This window comes from Muntiacus reevesi, chromosome 2 (assembly GCF_963930625.1).
Source record: "Muntiacus reevesi chromosome 2, mMunRee1.1, whole genome shotgun sequence".
NCBI lineage: Eukaryota > Metazoa > Chordata > Mammalia > Artiodactyla > Cervidae > Muntiacus > Muntiacus reevesi.
In genome coordinates, this window is record NC_089250.1 from 275,200,498 (window position 1) to 275,222,863 (window position 22,366).

General features: G+C 41.5%; 1 protein-coding gene across 1 annotated transcript in view; it reads left to right on the forward strand.

Annotated features, from left to right (window-relative positions):
* LOC136159572 (zinc finger protein 420-like) overlaps nucleotides 1–22,366 on the forward strand; it is a 39,149-nt gene that overhangs the window by 11,112 nt on the left and 5,671 nt on the right. Inside the window, 6 exon segments of the mRNA XM_065921964.1 lie at nucleotides 79–1,514; nucleotides 4,041–4,149; nucleotides 8,041–8,106; nucleotides 14,467–14,593; nucleotides 15,131–15,258; nucleotides 19,103–20,479. Coding sequence (XP_065778036.1) covers nucleotides 79–1,514; nucleotides 4,041–4,149; nucleotides 8,041–8,106; nucleotides 14,467–14,593; nucleotides 15,131–15,258; nucleotides 19,103–20,479 — 3,243 coding nt within the window.

Below are 22,366 nucleotides of genomic sequence, written 5' to 3' on the forward strand. Positions count from 1 at the left end.
TCATGGCTTTCACTAAATAAGAGTACACATACTGGAGAGAAGACTTACAATTGTAGTGAATATGTTGTTTCTTATCAGTCTTCAGAACTTATTCAACAGCAGAGTATTCAGAATCCACAGAAAAACTACAAGTGTAAGAAATGTGAGAAAGTCTTTACTAACACACTCAACCTACGTAAACATAGGGAAATTCATACAGGATGGAACACTTTCAAATGTACAGAATGTGACAAAGTGTTTAATCAGAGTTCAAAACTTAGTCAACATCAGCAAATAGATATTGGCCAGAAGCCTTATAAATGTAAGGATTGTGGCAAAGACTTTATTCAACACAGAGATCTTACTTGCCATCAGAGAATTCACACTGGGGAGAAACCTTATAAATGTCAAGAATGTGGAAAAGCTTTCAGTCAATATGCAACTCTTACTCAACACCAGCAAATTCATACTGGAGAGAAACCTTATAAATGTAAGGATTGTGGCAAAGAGTTTAGCTGGGGCTCAGGCCTTATGTATCATCAGAGAGTTCATACTGGAGAGAAGCCTTATAAATGTAAGGATTGTGGCAAAAGATTTAGCTGGAACTCAGGTCTTACTTGCCATCAGAGAGTTCATACTGGAGAGAAGCCTTATAAATGTAAGGATTGTGGTAAAGGCTTTAGCCAGCACTCAGGTCTTACTTGCCATCAGAGAGTTCATACTGGAGAGAAGCCTTATCAATGTAAGGATTGTGGCAAAAGCTTTAGCCGGCTCTCAGTTCTTACTTGCCATCAGAGAGTTCATACTGGAGAGAAGCCTTATAAATGCGAGGATTGTTTCAAGGGCTTTAGCCAGCACTCAGGTCTTACTTGCCATCAGAAAATTCACACTGGAGAGAAACCTTATAAATGTCAAAAATGTGGAAAAGACTTTAGTCAACACTCTACTCTTAGTAAACACCAGCGAATTCATACTGGAAAGAAGCCTTTTAAATGTAAGGATTGTGGCAAAGGCTTTAGGCACCGCACAGGTCTTACTCGCCATCAGAGGGTTCATACTGGAGAGAAGGCTTATAAATGTACGGATTGTGGCAAAGACTTTAGCCAGGGCTCAGACCTTAGGTACCATCAGAGAATTCATACTGTAGAGAAGCCTTATAAATGTAAGGATTGTGGCAAAGGCTTTAGCCAGCACTCAGGTCTTACTTGCCATCAGAGAATTCACACTGGAGAGAAAGCTTATAAATGTCAAAAATGTGGAAAAGACTTTAGTCAACCCTCTACTCTTGCTCAACACCAGCGAATTCATACTGGAGGGAAGCCTTTTAAATGTAAGGATTGTGGCAAAGGCTTTAGGCACCGCACAGGTCTTACTCGCCATCATAGAATTCACACTGGAGAGAAACCTTTATAATATGAAGAATGTGGAAAAGCTTTCATTCACTATGCAACTCTTGCTAAGCACGAGCGAATTCATACTGAAGAGAAGCCTTATAAATGTAAGGATTGTGACAAAGACTTTAACCCAGCACATTGGTCTTACTTACCAACAGATAATTCATACTGAAGGAAATCTCATAAATGTAAGGAAACGTGCAAAGGCTTTAATCAGCTCTCTCACCTCACTGGACATCAGAGAGCATGTCCTGGAGGGAAACCCTAATAATGAAGTAAGACATGGAAGAGGTTTGTCCTGAACATACAATTCAGGAGACAAAAGACTTATTTATATAAGAAAGACATGGAATGATGTAAAGAAACTGTAGGAAAATATTTATAAAAAATCAAATCTAAATAAATATCAGGAAATGCATACTAGAAGTATTTAATAAATCCTGTTTTCTGACGTTCTTCTTAGGGAGAAATATTGTAGACAGTGATTCATAGTTAAAATAGATAGAAAATTGATATGTTAGTGTGGATCACAAGATGAAGAGGTGATGTTTAGCCATGTACAGTTACTAGCTATATATGTTTGTTTATATTGACATGATTTGTGATTATTTGAAAACCAAAATGAATGAAACTGAATTCTCAAATTGCTCCATGCTACACTTCATTTCTAGTGTGCATGCAAAGTTATGTTTTTGATGGTTGCTACCTCAAAAATGAGAGAAGCCCTTTTATCTAGGAATAAAACATTTACATTTTTCTCCATTATAAGATTAAGGACACAGGAATGTAACATGTACAGTGAACATCTAAATGGTGGTGTTTGTCATTCATGTCACACATCCCTGTAAGTCACTGTGATGTAAGTGTTCAGGGAATAATTCCACAGATTAAAGTAAGATGTCCATTTTCAATAGCTACATCACTTGCTTTTAAAGTAAAATATAATGACAGTTCACTAAAATCTTGATGCATTTTATAATATGAACAGAAGTCATGACTATCAGTTGATGTATGCCAATTAAAGACATCTCTGCTACCCTAGAAGTGTTCGGAAAACCCTTCCCAGAAGAGTCATGTAATTAGCGTACGTCTTCTTAATGATTAGCCTCCATTTTGTAACCATAGAAATCACAGTTCTCAGATCATTGTATCAGAGGAAAGATTATCATTGTTGGTGCTTATAGTCTGTATTTGAACCAGAGTTACATAGCGGAGTGTAAAAGGTTTTATTCTGTGTGTGATAAGCATACATGTTAATGAATAAAACTGAATGGTTGCTTGTGTAATTGTTGGTGTGTAATGAATGAAGTGTTAGCCTAGGAATTTAAGGTTGCAGGAAAGAACACCTAATGAGAAACTCTTCGGTAGCATAGAAGGGTGATGTTTATAACAATTAGTTTCCTTCCTGCCCTTAAGTTTCAAATCACTTGATCATGTATTTCCCAACATTTCTCCATTGTACTTTTCCCCTCTCTTTAACCGCATGGACATTGTGCTGGTTCTAATAAGAAGGATCATACAGAGTACTGTTGAGAGCTCCCCTGAACTGCTCCATGCTGTTGCTGCCTCAGCATCTGTCTGGGGAGCAGGCAGCCTGCAGGTCCTTGAACTCACACCAGCCAGTCCTGTGAGCACTTGCACTAGAAGACCCCGTTCCTTAAGACCAGCAGTCTTGCTGAACCCCAGAGCTACTTCACAAGCTCCCCTTCAATGCCATCCTCACAGAGCCACCAAAATCCTAGTCCTTTTGGTCTGAATGGACACATCCACACTCAGCCTGGGGAGCCCACAGCACTTCGCTCAGGGCCTCTTATAAAAACGTGAACCCCAATTACTGCCTCTTTCTCTGCTCACTTCTATCCTTGACCTCACTCAGAGCTTGCTGTGAATTCGCTCAGGACCTACAGTCATGAACTCACCTGCTTCAGTTGTCCTTTGTTCTTCTGGTGAGCTAAGTGAGACTTTTCATGGGCTCATTTAAGCAAATGTAAACTTAACATTTGTCACAAGAATACTTAACAGCCATGATGGTAAATTTCTGAACGAAGATTTATAATATTTTACCCTGTTTAATTCTTTCCACATGTTTCTTGCCTTAGCTTAAAGGAACAGTTTTCTCATGGCTGTGACTTACATTTGAGGCAATATGTAAATATCTGAAAGTGTATATGTCATATAATTTATATAACATACATTGAGTAGAAAAAATAAGTATCTGAAGGTATAAACGCTAGCAGTGAGAAACACAAGGAGCATGTGAGTGTGTGTGTATTCATACACATTTACTCAAAGGATTTAAAAATGCTACGCCACAACTGCTCATTTCAGAAGTGCAGATGGTTTACTAAAACTGCAAATCTTATAAATTTGTCAATTAATCTATTTTGTCTACTATTCTGGGCATTCATTTCCTTAAATGTCAGGAGGTTACATTTTTTAAAAACTTCCACACTGTCCTCCCAAGTGACTGCACCCGCTTACATTCCCTCCAGCCATTCAGGAGGTTCCCTGATCTCCAAGCCTCTTCAGCGTTTATGACATTATTAGTGGGCTCTCTGCTAGTTGTTATTCTGACTGGCAGGAGGTGATGTATCACTGTCGTTTTGTTCTGCATTTCTCATTATTTAGCGATGCTGAGCATCTCTTTTGCCTCGTGCCCATCTAAAGGACCAAGTCGCCCCCCACCCAGCCTCAGCAGCTGAGAAGCACAGGCTTCGTCTCACCAGAGCGCCTGGGGTATTCCTGGACCAGGGATGAGGCCCGAGGGCCCTGCACTGTCAGGGGGGCTCCTAAGCACTGCGTTATGTCTGGTTTTTCTTTTTTCTTTTGAGATGAATCGATATTTTTTGGAATATAATTGCATTACAATGTTGTGTTAGATTCCGCTGGACAACTTCATGAATCACCACAGGTATATGTACGCCCACTCTCTCTCGAACCTCCCTCCCACGATCTCCGTGTCCCCCCTCTAGCCATCACGGAGCCCCACGCTGAGCTCTCTGTACTATGGAGCAGCTTCCCACCTGCTACCTGCTTTACACATTGTGGTGAATATATGTCAAGGCTATTCTCTCAATTGGGCTGACTCTCATTCTCCCGCTGTGTCCACAGGTCTAATCTCTACATTCGTGAAAATATGGCATTAACACACATATATATATATACATATATATATATGTATATGAATCTAGAAAATGTTATTGGTGAACCTATTTAATAAGCAGACTAGAAGGGCAGGTATTAAGCTTTTTTATATTAAACTTTCAAGGTGTAAAATACATGGACGATCATTCCATGCATTTTACTATGTGAAGGAAGCCCATCTGAAAATGCTACAAAAAGTATGATTTTTACAATATGGTATTTTGGTGTAGGTAGATGTTTTTATGTGCTCCATTGTGTCTGAATCTTTGGGGCTCAATGGGCTGTAGCCTGCCAGGTACCTCTGTCTATGAGATTTCCCAGGAAAGAACACTGGAGTCAATGGTAATTTCTTTTTCGAGGGAATTCCTTACCCAAGAATTGAACTTGCATCACTTGGGTCACCTGCAATGGCAGGTGGATTTTTTACCACAGAGCCACTTGAGAATCTAGTCGGAAAAGTAGAAGAGATTAAAATGGTCAGGGGTTGCCATGGGTTTCAAAGGAGGGGTTATGAATATCCTGAGTTCAGAACCATGAAATCATTGTGTTAAATTGTTTTAATGGACACAAGTTATAAATTTGCCCAGACCCATAGAGTCAGTCAGTTCAGTTGCTCAGTCATGTCTGACTCTTTGAGACCCCATGGACCACAGCATGCCAGGCCTCCTTGTCCATCACCAACTCCCAGAGTTAACTCAAACTCATATCCATTGAGTTGGTGATGCCATCCAACCATCTCATCCTCTATTGTCCCCTTCTCCGCCCACCTTCAATCTTTCCCAGCATCAGTGTTTTTTGCAATGAGTCAGTTTTTCACATCAGATGGACAAAGTAATGGAGTTTTAGCTTCAACATCAGTCCTTCCGAGGAAAACCCAGGACTGATCTCCTTGAGGATGGACTGGTTGGAACTCCTTGCAGTCCAAGGGACTCTCAAGAGTCTTCTCGAACACCACAGCTCAAAAGCATCAATTCTTGGGTGCTCAGCTTTCTTTATAGTCCAACTGTCACATCCATATATGATCACTGGAAAAACCATAGCCTTAACTAGTCAGAACTTTGTTGGCAACGTAATGTCTCTCCTTTTTAATATGATGTCTAGGTTGGTCAAAACTTTCTTTCCAAAGGGTAAGCATCTTTTAATTTCGAGACTGCAGTCACTGTCTGCAGTGATTTTGAAGTCCCCCAAAATAAATTCTGTCACTGTTTCCACTGTTTCCACATCTATTTGCCATGAAGTGATGGGACCAGATTCCGTGATCTTCGTTTTTTAAATGTTGAGCTTTAAGGCATCTTTTTCACTCTCCTCTTTCACTGTCATCAAGAGAATCTTTAGTTCTTCACTTTCTACCATAAGGGTTCTGTCATCTGCATATCTGAGTTATTGATATTTCTCCCGGCAGTCTTGATTCCAGCTTGTGCTTCTTCCAGCCCAGCATTTCTCATGATGTACTCTGCATAGAAGTTAAATAATGACAGTGACAATAGACAGCCTTGACGTACTTCTTTTCCTATATGGAACCAGTCTGTTGTTCCATGTCCAGTTCTAATTGTTGCTTCCTGACCTGCACACAGATTTCTCAAGAGGCAGGTCAGGTGGTATGTTATTCCCATTTCTTTCAGAATTTTCCATTTGATTGTGATCCACATAGTCAAAGGCTTTGGCATAGTCAAAAAAGCAGAAATAGATGTCTCTTCAGAAATCTCTTGCTTTTTCGATGATCCAGCAGATGTTGTCAATTTGAGAGCTGATTCCTCTGCCTTTTCTAAAAGGAGCTTGAACATCTGAAAGTTCGTGGTTCATGTATTGTTGAAACCTGGCTTGGAGAATTTTGAACACTACTTTGCTAGCCTGTGAGATGAGTTCAATTGTGTGGTAGTTTGAGCCTTCTTTGGGGTTGCCTTTCTTAGGGATTGGAATGAAAACTGACCTCTTCCAGTCCTGTGCCCACTGCTGAGTTTTCCAAATTTGCTGGCATATTGAGTGCAGCACTTTCACAGCATCATCTTTTAAAATTTGAAATAGTTCCGCTTGAATTCCATCACCTCCACTAGCTTTGTTTGGAGTGATGCTCCCTAAGGCCCACTTGACTTCACATTCCAGGATGTCTGTACACATCCCTAAAAGAGAAGCATGAGGTGAAACTAGAAACTTTACTTAATGTCTGTGTAGATTTATCAGTGACACAAATGTATCTTCAGGTGGGGAAAGATAAGTACGGAGATTGTCTATGTGTGGGAACACGATGTATATGGGAGATCTCTGTACCTTACTCTCATTTCTGCTGTGAAACTGAATCATCTAAGATATTGGAACTGGTACATGCACACTGAATATTTTTTAGAATAGACACTATTAGAAAAATGGACATGCTCCTCTATTTAATTTTTCCTTAGTCAGTTACCCCTTAAAGATGTGAGAGAATAGAGCTATTTAAAAAGAGCAGAGAACAAACTGTAGTGTATGATTCATAAAACCTAGAAATACAAACATGAAGTAGAGCAGCATCATTTTTCTGTGTTGAAAGTGAAAGTGAAGTCACTCTGTCGTGTCTGACTCTTCTTAACCCTATGGACTGTAGCCCTTCAGGCTCCTCCATCCATCGATTCTCCAGGCAAGAATACTGGAGAAGGTTGCCATTTTCTTCTCCAGGGGATCTTCCTGACTCAGGGATCAAACTTGGGTCTCCCACTTTGCAGGAAGACTCTTGATCATCTAAACCACCAGAGAATCCCTTTCATGGATTAATTTACGGGTAAGTTTACTAATGACATAACACTGATCATTATTTCTTCGGTTGGTCATCAGATAACTTTTAGGGCATCATTTTGAAAGGTATCTGTCCCTGCACACAGACTGTTAACCCAAGGTCCACTGCTGCCTCTGGTTTATTTTTAAAGAAATCTGTGATGGAAACACCTCCAGGCCCCTTGACTCTGAAGTAGGAGGCCTCCCACCTGCACAGAGGTATTCACAGTGCAAATCATTTTGTGAAAACCAGTGTCCCCAGGTTACAGAAGGGAGTAAAACAACAACAAGAAACCTAAGGACTCAGGCCATCTTTCCTAGAATCCTGAGAGCAAAGCCTTGCAGGAACCCAGGGCTCCCAGGTGATTCCCACCAAACACTCACCCCTCCCCCCCCTCCCCCAAGGGCACAGGCACGGGCCACACCCACCCGAGAAAGAGCTCCTCCCCGGGAATCAGGCTGAGGTTCTTTGTTTCTAGAAGATCCCGCCCTAAATCCTCCCTCCAGAGCTCTGGGGCAGGCAGAGCTGAGGGCTCAAGCTCAGGGCTCCTGGAAAGTCTGCCTCCTGCATAGTTTTAAAAGTCCTCAGAGTCAGAGTCAGGTTGCTCGGAAGTTGGGTCTTTGTTCTCTTGTGAATTGTTCTGTGGCCTGCTCTCTCTAATGTGAAAAATAAGAGAACAGATAGCAGGGGTAGCCTGCAAAGAGAGTGGGGAAAATGAGCACCAAACCCAGGATGTGATTAGCATATCAGCTTCATCTTGATTAACCCCTACAGCTCAGGAAAAGAGAAAGTGATCAAAGAGCTCGGAAAAGGGAGCGAGAAACATTGCAGCAGTTGCAGGTGAGAGAGCTGTGTGGATGCTGTTTTCTCAATACGTAGATGTGTTTTTGCTGCATAATATCCCCAGAAGAGACACAGCAGGAGGAAGAAGAGGAGGAAATGGCAGCTTCTCAGGTAAACGTCCTGTCCCGGGTCTGGGGCTGTGTCTGCTTTTCCTCCTGAAATGGCTGGACTGAGAATCCGCAAACCTTTACTTCTGATTCCAGTTTTTCTCCCTGGGGATTTGTTATCAACTTCCTCTTTTTTCTTTTTTCTTATAATCGTGAAGGCCGGCTCTTTAGACTGCTTCTCGCTTGTGTCGCACAGCCTTTTCTTCTTTCTGTCCTGATGAACCCTCGACATGAATTAGTGACTTTCAACTGGTGAATATATTCCCTTTGTGAGAGATGAACACAGGTGTCTGAGACTCCCGTTGGAATGTGGTTCGGTGTTGGGATCCTAGGGAAGTCGGGGAAATGCCATGATGAGTTTACATGTGGATGCAATTCAGTTCTTTAGAACAGGAGTTTAAAATGCCCTCATAAGTAGAGTGAACTCAGCAGTTGAGAATTTTTCAGAAAATTTTCAGAAATGAAAAAAGTACAATGACTAGCCTCTATATCGGTAAGAAAAACTTACTATTAAATGTACTATTAGTTTCCAGATCATGCGAGGTATATATGCAGTGGAATTTGCTTAAAACTGGTATTTTTCATAGTAGGTTGAGATCATGGTTTTCATAATATTGCTAAAATACCTGGCAGTGATAACGCATTTTTCCATGTACTTCTTATCCCATGACCTCAGATGTTCACTGGTTCAGGTGCTTCTGTGAGATTCCAGTGCATTTTTTTTTTTTTTTCCTGTCTTCAAAAAGGGTCTTGGAAAGAAAAACAGAGGGATATGCGCAACTATCACAGTTAGTGGGGAAACTCTTTATCATCTTGGTTTCTCTTCGCTTTGAACAATGAACAGTTAGCTAAAACAGACACACAACTGAGAATTGTGAGCTAAGTTTTATTTAGAGCAAAATAAGGACAGCAACCCAGGAGACAGCAGCTCAGATAACTCTGAGAGACTGCACTAAAGAGGCAGCGGGGAAGGTCAGTATATAAGATTTTAGTGAAGGGGGAGTTCAGTGCAGTCAAGCATTTACTTTAGAAAAGCTTTTCTGCCAGTCGTGAGGAGCTCATGTCACCGTTCAGGGATTTGGTGCTTTTCTAGATATGAAGGGGCTTCCCTGATGGCTCAGATGCTAAAGAATCTGCCTGCAATGCGGGAGACCTTGGTTTGATCCATGGGTTGGGAAGATCCCCTTGAGGAGGGCGTGGTAGCCCACTCTGGTATTCTTGCCCGGAGAATGCCCACAGACAGAGTACAACTAAGTGACTAAGCCCAGCCCACACAGAGATGAAGAGATGCGGGGATTGGGATCATGAAATCAGCTCCTGAAAAGATCTAACTCTCTAAAGACCTGTTCCACCGGATTCCCTGGAGCAGAATGCCTCAATGCAACCTGAACTCCCTCAGGGGCGGTTGAAGTCAACACTTGAAGCACCGTAGGGTTCATTTTCCACAGAGGCAGATGACAAACGCCCTTGTTGTTGTTCGGTTGCTGGCAATGCTCTTGGCAAGTTCCAGCTTGTAGTTGACAACACTCGCATGTTTAGTAGAGATGCTGGGTTTGGGGAGTGGGCGTTTTCATCACTCAAGCCTCGGTCTTTTCATTTCCAGTACACTCCACGCTCACATCACAGACATAGTTTCATCCTATTTCTGTATTTTCCAAAATGTTTACAAGAATCATATAAGTGCTAATCTATGTTAAGTGGTTGGTTGTTTTTGTTTTTTGTTTTCTTCCCCTGTGTCAAGTTTTAAAATATAGTTCAGTGCAAATGATACAGGCTTCCAGGAAATTTAAAAATTCAGAACCAAAGCTCCACTTTATTTTATATCGTTGTATATGTCTGTACCCTAGTCTATTTTTAAAAATTAAAATAATATCATCCTCAAATATTTATGTATATTTTTGATCAGTTAGAAGTTATCCTGATATTGTTGACATGACAGTTTTTCTCTATTACTATTACTAAGTATGTAGTCTTCTTGTAGTATATGTCTGTGTGTATAAACATGTTAGCATGATTACATCGAATTTTTTTCCTTTTTTTCCACTAAGATCGCCAGGAGAAGTGAACGGTTACCCATTCCAGTATTCTAGCCTGGAGACTCCCATGGACAGAGAAGCCTGACAGGCTATAGTCCCTGGGGTCCCAAGGAGTAGGACACAACGGAGTAACTAACATTTTTCTCATTTTGAGTATGATTTACAAATACAGAAGTTTCTATTAATTTTCATTAGAGTTGTCTTTGTATATTTGTCTGTGTTTTATTAAAGTCTAGAGTCCATCAAGAGAAATAAAATTTCAGCTCTGCCCTTTAAGGAATGTCTGTTAAAATATTTGTCAAACGACACAACAGCAACATTATTCATTTTCAATTATTTCTGTTGCACATTGAAGACTCTGAAAAACTGTCAGAAAGATATATTCAGTTCAGTTCAGTTCAGTCACTCAGGGGTGTCCGACTCTTTGTGAACCCATTAATCACAGCACGCCAGGCCTTCCTGTCCATCACCAACTACCGGAGTCTAACCAAATCCATGTCCATCAAGCCGGTGATGCAATCCAGCCATCTCATCCTCTGTCTTTCCCTTCTCCTCCTGGCCCCCAATCCTTCCCAGCATTGTGGTCTTTTTCAATGAGTCAACTCTTTGCATGAGGTAGCCAAAGTACAGGAATTTCAGCTTGAACATCAGTCCTTCCAATGAAAACCCAGGGCTGATCTTTGGGATGGACTGGTTGGATATCCTTGCAGTTCAAGGGACTCTCAATAGTCTTCTCCAACACCACAGTTCAAAAGCAACAGTTCTTCGGCGCTCAGTTTTCTTTACCGTCCAACTCTCACATCCATACATGAGTATTGGAAAAACCATAGCCTTGACTAGAGGGACTTTTGTTAGCAATGTAATGTCTCTGCTTTTAAATGTGCTATCCAGGTTGGCCATAACTTTCCTTCCAAGGAGTAAGCGTCTTTTCATTTCATGGCTGCAATCACCATCTGCAGTGATTTGGGAGCACAAAAAATAAAGTCTGACACAGTTTCCACTGTTTTCCCATCTATTTCCCATGAAGTGATGTGACCAGATGCCATGGTCTTAGTTTTCTGAATGTTGAGCTTTAAGTCAACTTTTTCACTCTCCTCATTCACTTTCATCAAGAGGCTTTTTTGTTCCTCTTCACTTTTGGCCACAAGGGTGGTGTCCTCTGCATATCTGAGGTTATTGATATTTCTCCTGGCAATCTTGATTCCAGCTTGTGCTTCTTCCAGCCCAGTGTTTCTCATGATATACTCTGCATATAAGTTAAATAAGCAGGGTGACAATATACAGCCTTGATGTACTCCTTTTCCCATTTGGAGCCAGTCCCTTCTTCCATGTCCAGTTCTAACTGTTGCTTCCTAACCTGCATACAGGTTTCTCAAGAGACAAGTCAGATGGTCTGGCATTCCCATGTCTTTCAGAATTTTCCACAGTTTATTGTGATCCACACAGTCAAAGGCTTTGGCATATTCAATAAGGCAGAAATAGATGTTTTTTCTATTTTGTTTGAGGAAGCACAAGCACAACTCTCTTGCTTTTTCGATGATCCAGCGGATGTTGGCAATTTGATCTCTGGTTCCTCTGCCTTTCCAAAAATCAGCTTGAACATCTGGAAGTTCTTGGTTCACATTGTCGAAACTTGGTTTGTACAATTTGGAGCATTGCTTCGCTAGCATGTGAGATGAGTGGAGCTGTGCAGTACTTTGATCATTATTTGGCATTGCTTTTCTTAGGGATTGGGAGGAAAACTGACCTTTTCCAGTCCTGTGGCCACTGCTGAGTTTTCCAAATGTGCTGGCATATTGTGTGCAGCACTTTCACAGCATCATCTTTTACGATTTGAAATAGCTCAAGTGGAATTCCATCACCTCCACTAGCTTTGTTCGAAGTGATGCTTTCTAAGGCCCACTTGACTTCACATTCCAGGATATCTGGCTCTAGGTGAGTGATCACACCATCATGATTATCTGGCTCGTGAAGATCTTTTTTGTACAGTTCTCCTGTGTATTCTTGCCACCTCTTCTTCATATCTTCTGCTTCTGTTAGGTCCATACCATTTCTGTTCTCATTTTCTTGAAGAGATCTCTAGTCTTTCCCATTCTGTCATTTTCCTCTATTTCTTTGCATTGATCGCTGAAGAAGGCTTTCTTGTCTCTTCTTGTTATTCTTCAGAACTCTGCATTCAAATGGGTATATCTTTCCTTTTCTTCTTTGCTTTTGGTTTCTCTTCTTTTTACAACTATTTGTAAGGCCTCCTCAGACAGCCATTTTGCTTTTTTGCATTTCTTTCGTGGGAATGGTCTTGATCATCCTGTACAATGTCACGAACCTCCGTCCATAGTTCATCAGGCACTCTGTCTATCAGATCTACTTCCTTAAACCTACTTCCCATTCCACTGTATATTCGTTAGGTCATACTTGAATGGTCCAGTGGTTTTCCCTGCTTCCTTCAATTTAAGTCTGAATTTGGCAGTAAGGAGTTCATGATCAGAACCACAGTCAGCTCCCAGTCTTGTTTTTCTGATTGTATAGAGCTTCTCCATCTTTGGCTGCAAAGAATATAATCAATCTGACTTTAGTTTTGGCCATCTGGTGATGTCCATGTGCAGAGTCTTCTCTTGTGTAGCTGGAAGAGGGTGTTTACTATGACCAGTGCGTTCTCTTGGCAGAACCCTATGAGTGTTTGCCCTGCTTCACTCTGTACTCCAAGGCCAAATTTGCCTGTTACTCCAGGTGTTTCTTGACTTCATACTTTTGCCCTCCAGTCCCCTATAATGAAAGGGACATTGTTGGGGGTGTTGATTCTAGAAGGATTGGTGGCGGCCTGCTGTAGGGTTGGGGTCACAGACTAGCAGGGCACGCATGGGATCCTTTGAGGAAGGTCACCGTTATCCCCATTCCCTCAACCACAATTTAGTGAGTGAACTCAATCAGTCGTGTCCTACTCTTTGTGACCCCATGGACTATAGTTTACCAGGCTCCTCTGTCCATGGGGTTTTCCAGGCAAGAGTTCTGGGGTAGATTGCCATTTCCTTCTCCAGGGGATCTGCCCAACCCAGGGATCAAACCCAGGTCTCCCACATTGCAGGCAGATGCTTCACCATCTGACCCACCAGGGAAACAAACTATAGTTTGACCCCAGGTAAATAGCAGGGAGGGAACAAGCTCCACCCATCAAGAGAAAATTGGATTCAAGAATAACTGAGCATGGCCCTGCCCACCAGAACAAGACCCAGTTTCCCCCTCAGTCTGTCTATCCCATCAGGAAGCTCCCATAGGCCTCTTATCCTTCTCCATCAGAGGGTAGACAGGTTGAAAACCACAGTCATGGAAAACTAACCAATCTAATCACACGGAATACAGCCTTGTTTAACTTAAGGAAACTATGAGCCATGCTGTGCAGGGCCACCCAAATCTGGTGGAGAGTTCTGACAAAATGTAGTCCACTGGAGAAGGGAATGGCCAAACACTTCAGTATTCCTGCTTTGAGAACCCCATGAACAGTATGAAATGGCAAAAAGATGAACTCCCCATGTTGGTAGGTGCCCTATATGCTACTGGAGATCAGTGGAGAAATAACTCCAGAAAGAATGAAGAGCCGGAGACAAAGCAAAAACAGCATCCAGTTGTGGATGTGACTGGTGATGGAAGCAAGGTCCGATGCTGTCAAGAGCAATATTGCATAGGACCCTGGAACGTTAGGTCCATGAATCAAGGTAAATTGGAAGAAATCAAACAGGAGATGGCAAGAGTGAACCTCCACATTTTAGAAATCAGCAAGGTAAAATGGACTGGAATGGGTGAATTTAACTCAGATGACCATTATATCTACGACTGTGGGCAGGAATCCCTTAGAAGAAATGGAGTAGCCATCATAGTCAACAAGAGAGTCTGAAATGCAGTACTTGGATGCAATCTCAAAAAGACAGAATGATCACTGTTCATTTCCAAGGCAAACCATTCTATATCATGTTAACCCAAGTCTATGCCCCGACCAGTAATGCTGAAGAAGCTGAAGTTAAATAGTTCTATGAAGACCTACAAGACTTTCTAGAATTAACACCCCAAAAAAGAAAATACTACTGTGTAAAGGTTATATTCTTGGGGAACAGCAGCCACTCGCCTAAAGGAAAACCAGGTCTCTGAACTTGCTGTTTCCATCATGGGTCACATTAGGAAGTCTTCCCATGGCCACATGGCATCTGTACTTTGTATTTCAGGGGCAGCTGACATTCTGGGATGTGGCCATAGACTTCACTCAAGAGGAGTGGGAATGCCTGGACCTCGGTCAGCGGGAATTGTACACGGACGTGATGGTAGAGAACTATAGGAACCTGGCTTCCTTGGGTGAGGACACTGCCTTCCAGAATCGCTTATCTAAACCTCAGGGTTTTGGTTCCTTCATTTCTAGAATGTCTTCTGAAAGTTTCTGCACTGCACATTTGTTTCAGATCTCTGATTTGTAGGTGGAAATGAGTATCTGTGAGTTTAGAAAGAAAGGCTTCGTTATGATGATTCATTCTGGTTGTAACCTTTATCTTCCTTTATGTAATCTGCCTCCTTCTAGGTCATTGGTAATTGTGTAAGTTCTGTGGTATTAAACAGTTGTACCTTCTCTTAATTTCACATTTCCACTACTTACTTATGCCTTAGTGGCACTTGACCAGAATCTCAGGACCTAACTTTTTTATATTAGTTAGCATTATATAGGTACTTTCAATAAAGGATTTGGCGGCGGGGGGGGGGGGGGGGTCAGTATTTGGGGAATCATTACCTGGGCTGTTTTTAACATTCACCCATGCATTCTCTTCTCGCCTGAATACATATTGGATTGGAAACTGATGAATCTCTACCACAACAAATATTCCTTTCTCTGATGAACAGGTCTTGTGGTCTCTAAGCCAGACTTGGTCACCTTTCTGGAGCAAATGAAGGATCTCAGGAATATAAGGAGAATGCAGAAAACAGGCATATACCCAGGTAGGCGTGAATGGATGGAGCCGATGACTCAGGTGAGAGGCACAGTGAGATACCTACTTGGGAAGGAAATCTAAAACAGAGTGGCTATATATACGTATAGTTGATTCTGTGCGGATCAGTGAGGAAGTCATCCTTTATCATGTGGTTTGGGAAGATCTGCTTCAGTGGAAATGATTTGGGAGAAGTCTGGGTTTATTTCTGTTGCTGTCATAGATGGCTATCACCTGCCCCATTCTATCTCTTGAATCATTCATGAATTCATCTCCAGTGATTGCTTTTCTCACTCACTCACAGTGAAAACTAAAATTCTCCTCTTGGCCTGTGACAACCTGCATGAGTTGGCTGCTCTTTCATTTCTTTAGGGTCCTAGGAAAACTGTGCACACTTCTGAGTGGCTATATGATACTCCTCTTAAAGTTTCTTTCTACCTTTAAACAGAAATGTGTAAGTGGAGTCATAGACATACTGCCAAAGTCCTATTAATAGTTGGGACAGGTTTTGTTTGTTTGTTTGTTTTGTTTTTCTGATTGATAGTTTCCAATCCACTGGAAACTGCAGATATGACCTTATTCATTTCAAACGTAAGTAATGTCGTCACTGCATAAAGCAAAAGCTCCCTAAAATGGGAAAATGAAAGCCTCATGGTTACTTTAAAGTTTCTCCTCTCTTTCAATTACCTCAAAGAATTTTAAAATAATGTGGCATATAGAACTTAGAACATTGTTCATATTTGTAATGGTTGTTTCAAACTGTTAAGATTTTTCGATAAAATATAGAAATCTTTTTATTAAATTCTTAGTGGAGTGTAGCTGTTTTACAGAGTTCTGCTGTTGTACAGGAAACATTATCAATGATACATACATATAGCCACTCTGTTTTAGATTTCCTCCCCAGTTAGGTCTCCAAAGAGTACTGTGTCGAGTCCCATGTGTTTCCATCATATTTTTTTTTTATTTTTAGATCCATCATATTTTTAAAGTCTCACTTCTTATTTAATTTCTTAAGAACTACTACTTTGTTAATTTGTCTTGTTCGTCGTGAGCTTCCCTGGACTCTGTCTTATATGTCGTCACTTGCTAGGACATTGTTCTATGTCATATCATTTATGATTTTTAGATTCAAACATCTAATAGAACATTCTCAAATAAAAACGCAGGTCATAAGAAGTAAATGAAAGGATTAGAAGGCACCTAGCCCTTGTGAAAATGTTTGGTGTCTCAGTTTAAGAGGACTTTAAGCAGACGGTAATCATTTGATTGCCTCTCTCATCTTCACTTAGTGTTTATCTAGGCAGGTTTTGATCTTGGCCCTTCCTCTACAGCACACTTCTCTGTCCTCTCATTTTGTCACGTCTTCTGCGTGTGTGGTCTCCGTTCTGCAGGCTGTAGGATCCTAATTCCTCGTGCTCCTGGTGTCTGTCCCCTGGTGGGTGAGGTTGGTCCAGAGGTTTGTGCCCTCACCCCCTGGATGAACTTTTGACTGCTGTTTCTGTGACCTGAGCCTGCCCTGGATATTGAGGGGAGCCTCCCCATCGCTCTGTGGCTGTCACCGCACTGTCTGTGATGGGTGTGTGCCCTGGTTTGTGGAACAGAGCCCCCAGATCTGTTTGTTCACTGTGATCCTGATCTGTGTGGAGGCAGGTGGGATTGGAGCACACCCCCGGGAGAGAAGCCCCTGACGATTGCTGCTCTGGGGATGTTTCACTTGGGGAGTGCTCTCTGCGTCACGTTTCATGCCTTGTGCGAGCTCTCATGTGACCCGGGTTGGCAATGCCCTTGGCCCCACCTCATCCATGGGCATGCTGGCACATGGCCCTGGTGTCTCTCAGATGTTGTTTTCACCAGGTCACCAGCATAGATCCTTGAAGTCAGGGCCCAGGATTGCATTCAACATGGAGCTGGACCTGCTGTGGTGCTGTGGGTCAGCTCAGGCTCCGGCCTGGCCCTGCCCCCTAGTGTGGGAGCCCACAAAGTCTACAGCTGCTACAGCTACACCTGCTGTGACTGGGGGAGCCCTCCTTGTCCACTCAGACGTTCTAAAGGGACTGAGTTCACAAAGACAGCTGTGATGGTATAGAGACGAGTTTGTGCAACTTCCAGTCGAGATATCAGCTTTACTTCCTTAAATTGCCAGACCCTGGGGCTCAGCAGTGCTTCAGCCCGCTCTGTTCATGTGGATATACTAAAGGCCCCTGCACCCGAGGTTTCCCAGAGTCCATCAGTCTACCCTGGAAGTGAGGGGCCCAGAGGAAGAGGCAACAGCTGGGTTCATGAGAGCACCCACCCTAATGGAGCCCTTCCTCGTGCCTGGTGAGGAGGGGCCAGCACAGGGGGAGAGAGGCTACCAACAATGGTGGGTCTTTGCTTTGGGCATGACTCAGCAATGGCGCTCTGCTCTATGGTGGTTCAGGCTTCCTCCCCAAGCATTCCTGTTTGCAGAGCTCCTCCGTCCCTGCCATTCCCACAGGACGTCTCCTCACAGCCCACAACAGTCTTCTGCCTGGGTCTGTTCTCCAGACCCCACATTTCAGCACCCAGCCCTTGTCTGCAGTGATGGACACCCTCTTTGGCTGGGTGGGAAGGGCTGGGGGCGGTACCCTGTGTGCAGGTCTCCTCTGTCCTGCTGCCTCTGACTGCTGCCGTGTTCTCCTCCCACAGAGGATGAGACTCCCCTTCTGTCCCAACTGGGCTCCCCCAGTGAGGGCCTTCCCCGGAGGTGGAGACCTCTCCTCTCTTCAGATCCCCCCAGGGTTGCAGGCCCCATCCCATTTCCTTTCCTGTTCTTTTTCTTTCTTCTTTCTTTTGCCCTACCTAGCTCGGCAGGAATCTTTCTTGTCCTTTTAGATTTCCAAGGTCCTCTGCTAGTGTTCAGCTGGGCTCTGGGAGAAGAGTTCCATTTCTGATGTATGCTTGATGCATTTGTGGAGAGAGATGAAGTCCATGTCTGCCTAATCCTCTGGCATCTTGATCCTCCCATCTCTATTTTATTTTTATGCTAGCAATGGGTTCATCAATTTTCTCTAAATCTTTAAGGGGATTCACTGAGAATAGTAGGTAAAAAAAATTTCTTCTTTGGTATCTTTCAGCTATATCTCCTCAAGACACCCAGCATTTGATGCCAAAGAAACCAAGGGTAGAAGATTTGTTCCCAAAAGCAAACCTAGGAATATATGAAAGATTTTGCCTCAGAAACTTGCAATTAATGAAAGACTCAGAACATACAAGGGCGTGTGAAAGACAGAGAGGATGTTTGCATGGACATAAAGAAATTGAGACAGTTACACATAATGCAGACATTACTGTAGAAAGAAATGAGCTACTTGAGTCAAATTGGGGGAATCACTCATTTCAGTCTTCAACATCTGCTGAGAAGTGTACGTTTTGCAGAAAAAATTTGCATCGTTTTTTGAAATATACTTGTTCTCTGAAAGGGAATGTGGAAAATCTGGAAGGTCCTCCAGTCTCTACTGTACATTCTCTTTCAAACCACTCTGAGCATAGGCTTCGATTAAACATATATTTAAACATGTCTGAAAACCAGAAATCTAAAAATGATGGGAAAAACTCACAATATAATCAATTTGAGGGATCTGTGATTAGGAAGTCATTATTCGTCCAGAAACAGATATTTTCTCTCCATTCCAAGATGTATAATGTTGATGATAATGGAAGAGATGTAATTCAACCAGCATTGTTCAATACATCCCATGATATGGTTAATAGGGAAGAACTTTCCATGTGTAATAAAATGAGTCAGACCTTAAGTAAGACTTCCAGCTCCAATAATTACACAACTTTTCATGATGGAGTGAAGGTCTATTCATGCAATGAACCTGGGCATAACTTTGAACAAGACTCAAACTTTATGGAACATCAGGGAGCTCAATCTTCACACAAGGATTCTAATAGTAATAAATGTAAGAATATCTTTTATCAAGCATCAAATCTTTCTCTAAATAAGAGTATTCATAGTGGAGAGAAAACTTACAATTGTAGTGAATATGGTAAAGTTTCTAATCAGTCTTCAAATCTGATTAAACAGCAGAGAATTCAGAATCCACAGAAACTTTACAAGTGTATTAAATGTGGGAAGGTCTTCAGTAACTCATCTAATAGAAGTAAACACAGGAAAATACATTCAAGAAGGAAACCTTTCAAGTGTACAGGATGTGCCAAAACCTTTCATCAGAGTTCAAATCTTAGTCAACATCGGCAAATTCATACTGGCAGGAAACCTTATAAATGTAGGGAATGTGGCAAAATGTTTATCTATTTCTCAACTCTTAGTCACCATCAGCAAATTCACACTGGGAAGAAACCTTATCAATGTGCAAAGTGTGGCAAAGCCTTTAATCAGAACTCTAATCTTACTCGACACCAGCGAATTCATACTGAAGAGAAACCTTATAAATGTAAAGAATGTGGAAAAGCCTTTATTCAATACCCAGCTCTTACTAAACACCAGCGAATTCATACTGGAGAGAAGCCTTATAAATATAAGGATTGTGGCAAAGCCTTTAGCCAGCGCTATGATTTTACTCAACATCAGTTAATTCATACTGGAGAGAAACCTTATAAATGTGAAGAATGTGGAAAAGCCTTCAATAAAAACTCAAATCTTACTCAACACCAGCGAATTCATACTGGAGAGAAGCCTTATAAATGTGAGGATTGTGGCAAAGGCTTTAGCCGGCACTCAGGCCTTATGTCCCATCAGAGAACTCATACTGGAGAGAAGCCTTATAAATGTAAGGATTGTGGCAAAGACTTTAGACGGCACTCAGGCCTCATGTCCCATCAGAGAATTCACACTGGAGAGAAACCTTATAAATGTCAAAAATGTTGGAAAAACTTTAGTCAACACTCTACTCTTATTCAACACCAGCGAATTCATACTGGAGAGAAGCCTTATAAATGTAAGGATTGTGGCAAAGGCTTTAGGCACCGCACAGGTCTTACTCGCCATCAGAGAATTCACACTGGAGAGAAACCTTAATAATATAAAGAATGTGGAAAAGCTTTCAGTCACTATGCAACTCTTACTAAGCACAAGTGAATTCATATTGAAGAGAAACCTTATAAATGTAAGAATTGTGACAAAGACTTTAACCCAGCACATTGGTCTTACTTACCGTCGGATAATTCATACTGAAGGAAATCTCATAAATGTAAGGAAACCTCAGAGGCCTTAATCAGCTCTCTCACCTCACAGGACATCAGAGAGCATGTCCTGGAGGGAAACGTTAGTAATGCAGTAAGACATGGAAGACGTTTTGCCAGGAGACAAAAGACTTATTTATATAAGAAAGATATGGAATGACATAAAGAAAATGTAGGAAAATATTTATAAAAAATTAAATCTAAATAAATATCAGGAAGTTCATACTAGAAAGTATTTCATAAATCCTGTTTTCTGACGTTCCTCTTAGGGAGAAATATTGTAGATAGTGATTCCTAGTTAAAATAGATAGAAAATTGATATGTTAGTATGGATCACATGATGAAGAGGTGATGTTTAGCCGTGTACAGTTACTAGGTATGTATGTTTGTTGATATTGACATGATTTGTGATTATTTGAAAACCAAAATGAATGTAACTGAATTCTCAAATTACTCCATGCTACACTTCATTTCTAGTGTGCATGCAAAGTTATGCTTTTTATGGTTGGTACCTCAAAGATGAGAGAAGCCCTTCTATCTAGGAATAAAACATTTACATTTTTCTCCATTATAAGATTAAGGACACAGGAATGTAACATGTACAGTGAACATCTAAATGGTGGTGTTTGTCCTTCATGTCACACATCCCTGTAAGTCACTGTGATGTAAGTGTTCAGGGAATAATTCCACAGATTAAAGTAAGATGTCCATTTTCAATAGTTACATCACCTACTTTTAAAGTAAAATATAATGACAGTACACTAAAATCTTGATGTATTTTATAATATCATAAAAAGTCAAGAATAACAGCTGACATGTTTCAATTAAAGACATCTTTGCTACCCTAGAAATGTATGGAAAACCCTTCCCAGAAGAGTCATGTAGTTAGTGTATGTCTTCTTAAATGATTAGCCTCCCTTTTGTAAACATAGAAATCACAGTTCTCAGATCATTGTATCTGAGGAAAGATTATCATTGTTTACGCTTATAATCTGTATTTGAACCAAAGTTACATAGCGGAGTGTAAAAGGTTTCATTCTGTGTGTGATAAGCATACATGTTAATCAATAGAACTGAATGCTTTCTTATGTAAATGTTTGTGTGTAATGAATGAAGTGTTAGCCTAGCAATTGAAGGTTGCAGGGAAGAATACCTAACAAGAAACTCTTTGGTAGCATAGAAGGGTGATGTTTGTAACAATTAGTTTCCTTCCTGCCCTTAAGTTTCAAATCATTTGATCATGTATTTCCCATCATTTGTCCATTGTACTTTTCCCCTCTTTGTAACCGCAGGCACATTGTGACGATTCTAATAAGAAGGATCATACAGAGTACTGTTGAGAGCTCCCCTGAACTGCTCCATGGTGTTGCTGCCTCAGCATCTGTCTGGGGAGCAGGCAGCCTGCAGGTCCTTGAACTCACACCAGCCAGTCCTGTGAACACTTGCACTAGAAGACCCCCTTCCTTGAGACCAGCAGGCTTGCTGAACCCCAGGGCCTATTCACTGGCTCCCCTTCAATGCCACCCTTACAGAGCCACCAAAATCCTAGTCCTTTTGGTCTCAATGGACCCATCCACACTCAGCCAGGGGAGCCCACAGCACTTCACCCAGGGCCTCTTATAAAAACCTGAACCGCAATTACTGCCTCTTTCTCTGCTCACTTCTATCCTTGACCGCACTCAGAGCTTGCTGTGAATTCTCTCAGGACCTAGAGTCATGAACTCACCTGCTTCAGTTGTACTGTGTTCTTCTGGTGAGCTAAGTAAGACTTTTCATGGGCTCATTTAAGCAAATATAATTTTAACATTTGTCACAAGAATAGTTAAAAGCCATGATGGTAAAATTCTGAATTAAGATTTCTAAAATCTAACCCTGTTTCTTAGCATATGCTTTTGTAAGGCTTAAAGGGACTGTTTACTCATGGCTATGACATTCACAATGCAGTATATAAATATCTGAAAGTATATATGTTGTATAATTT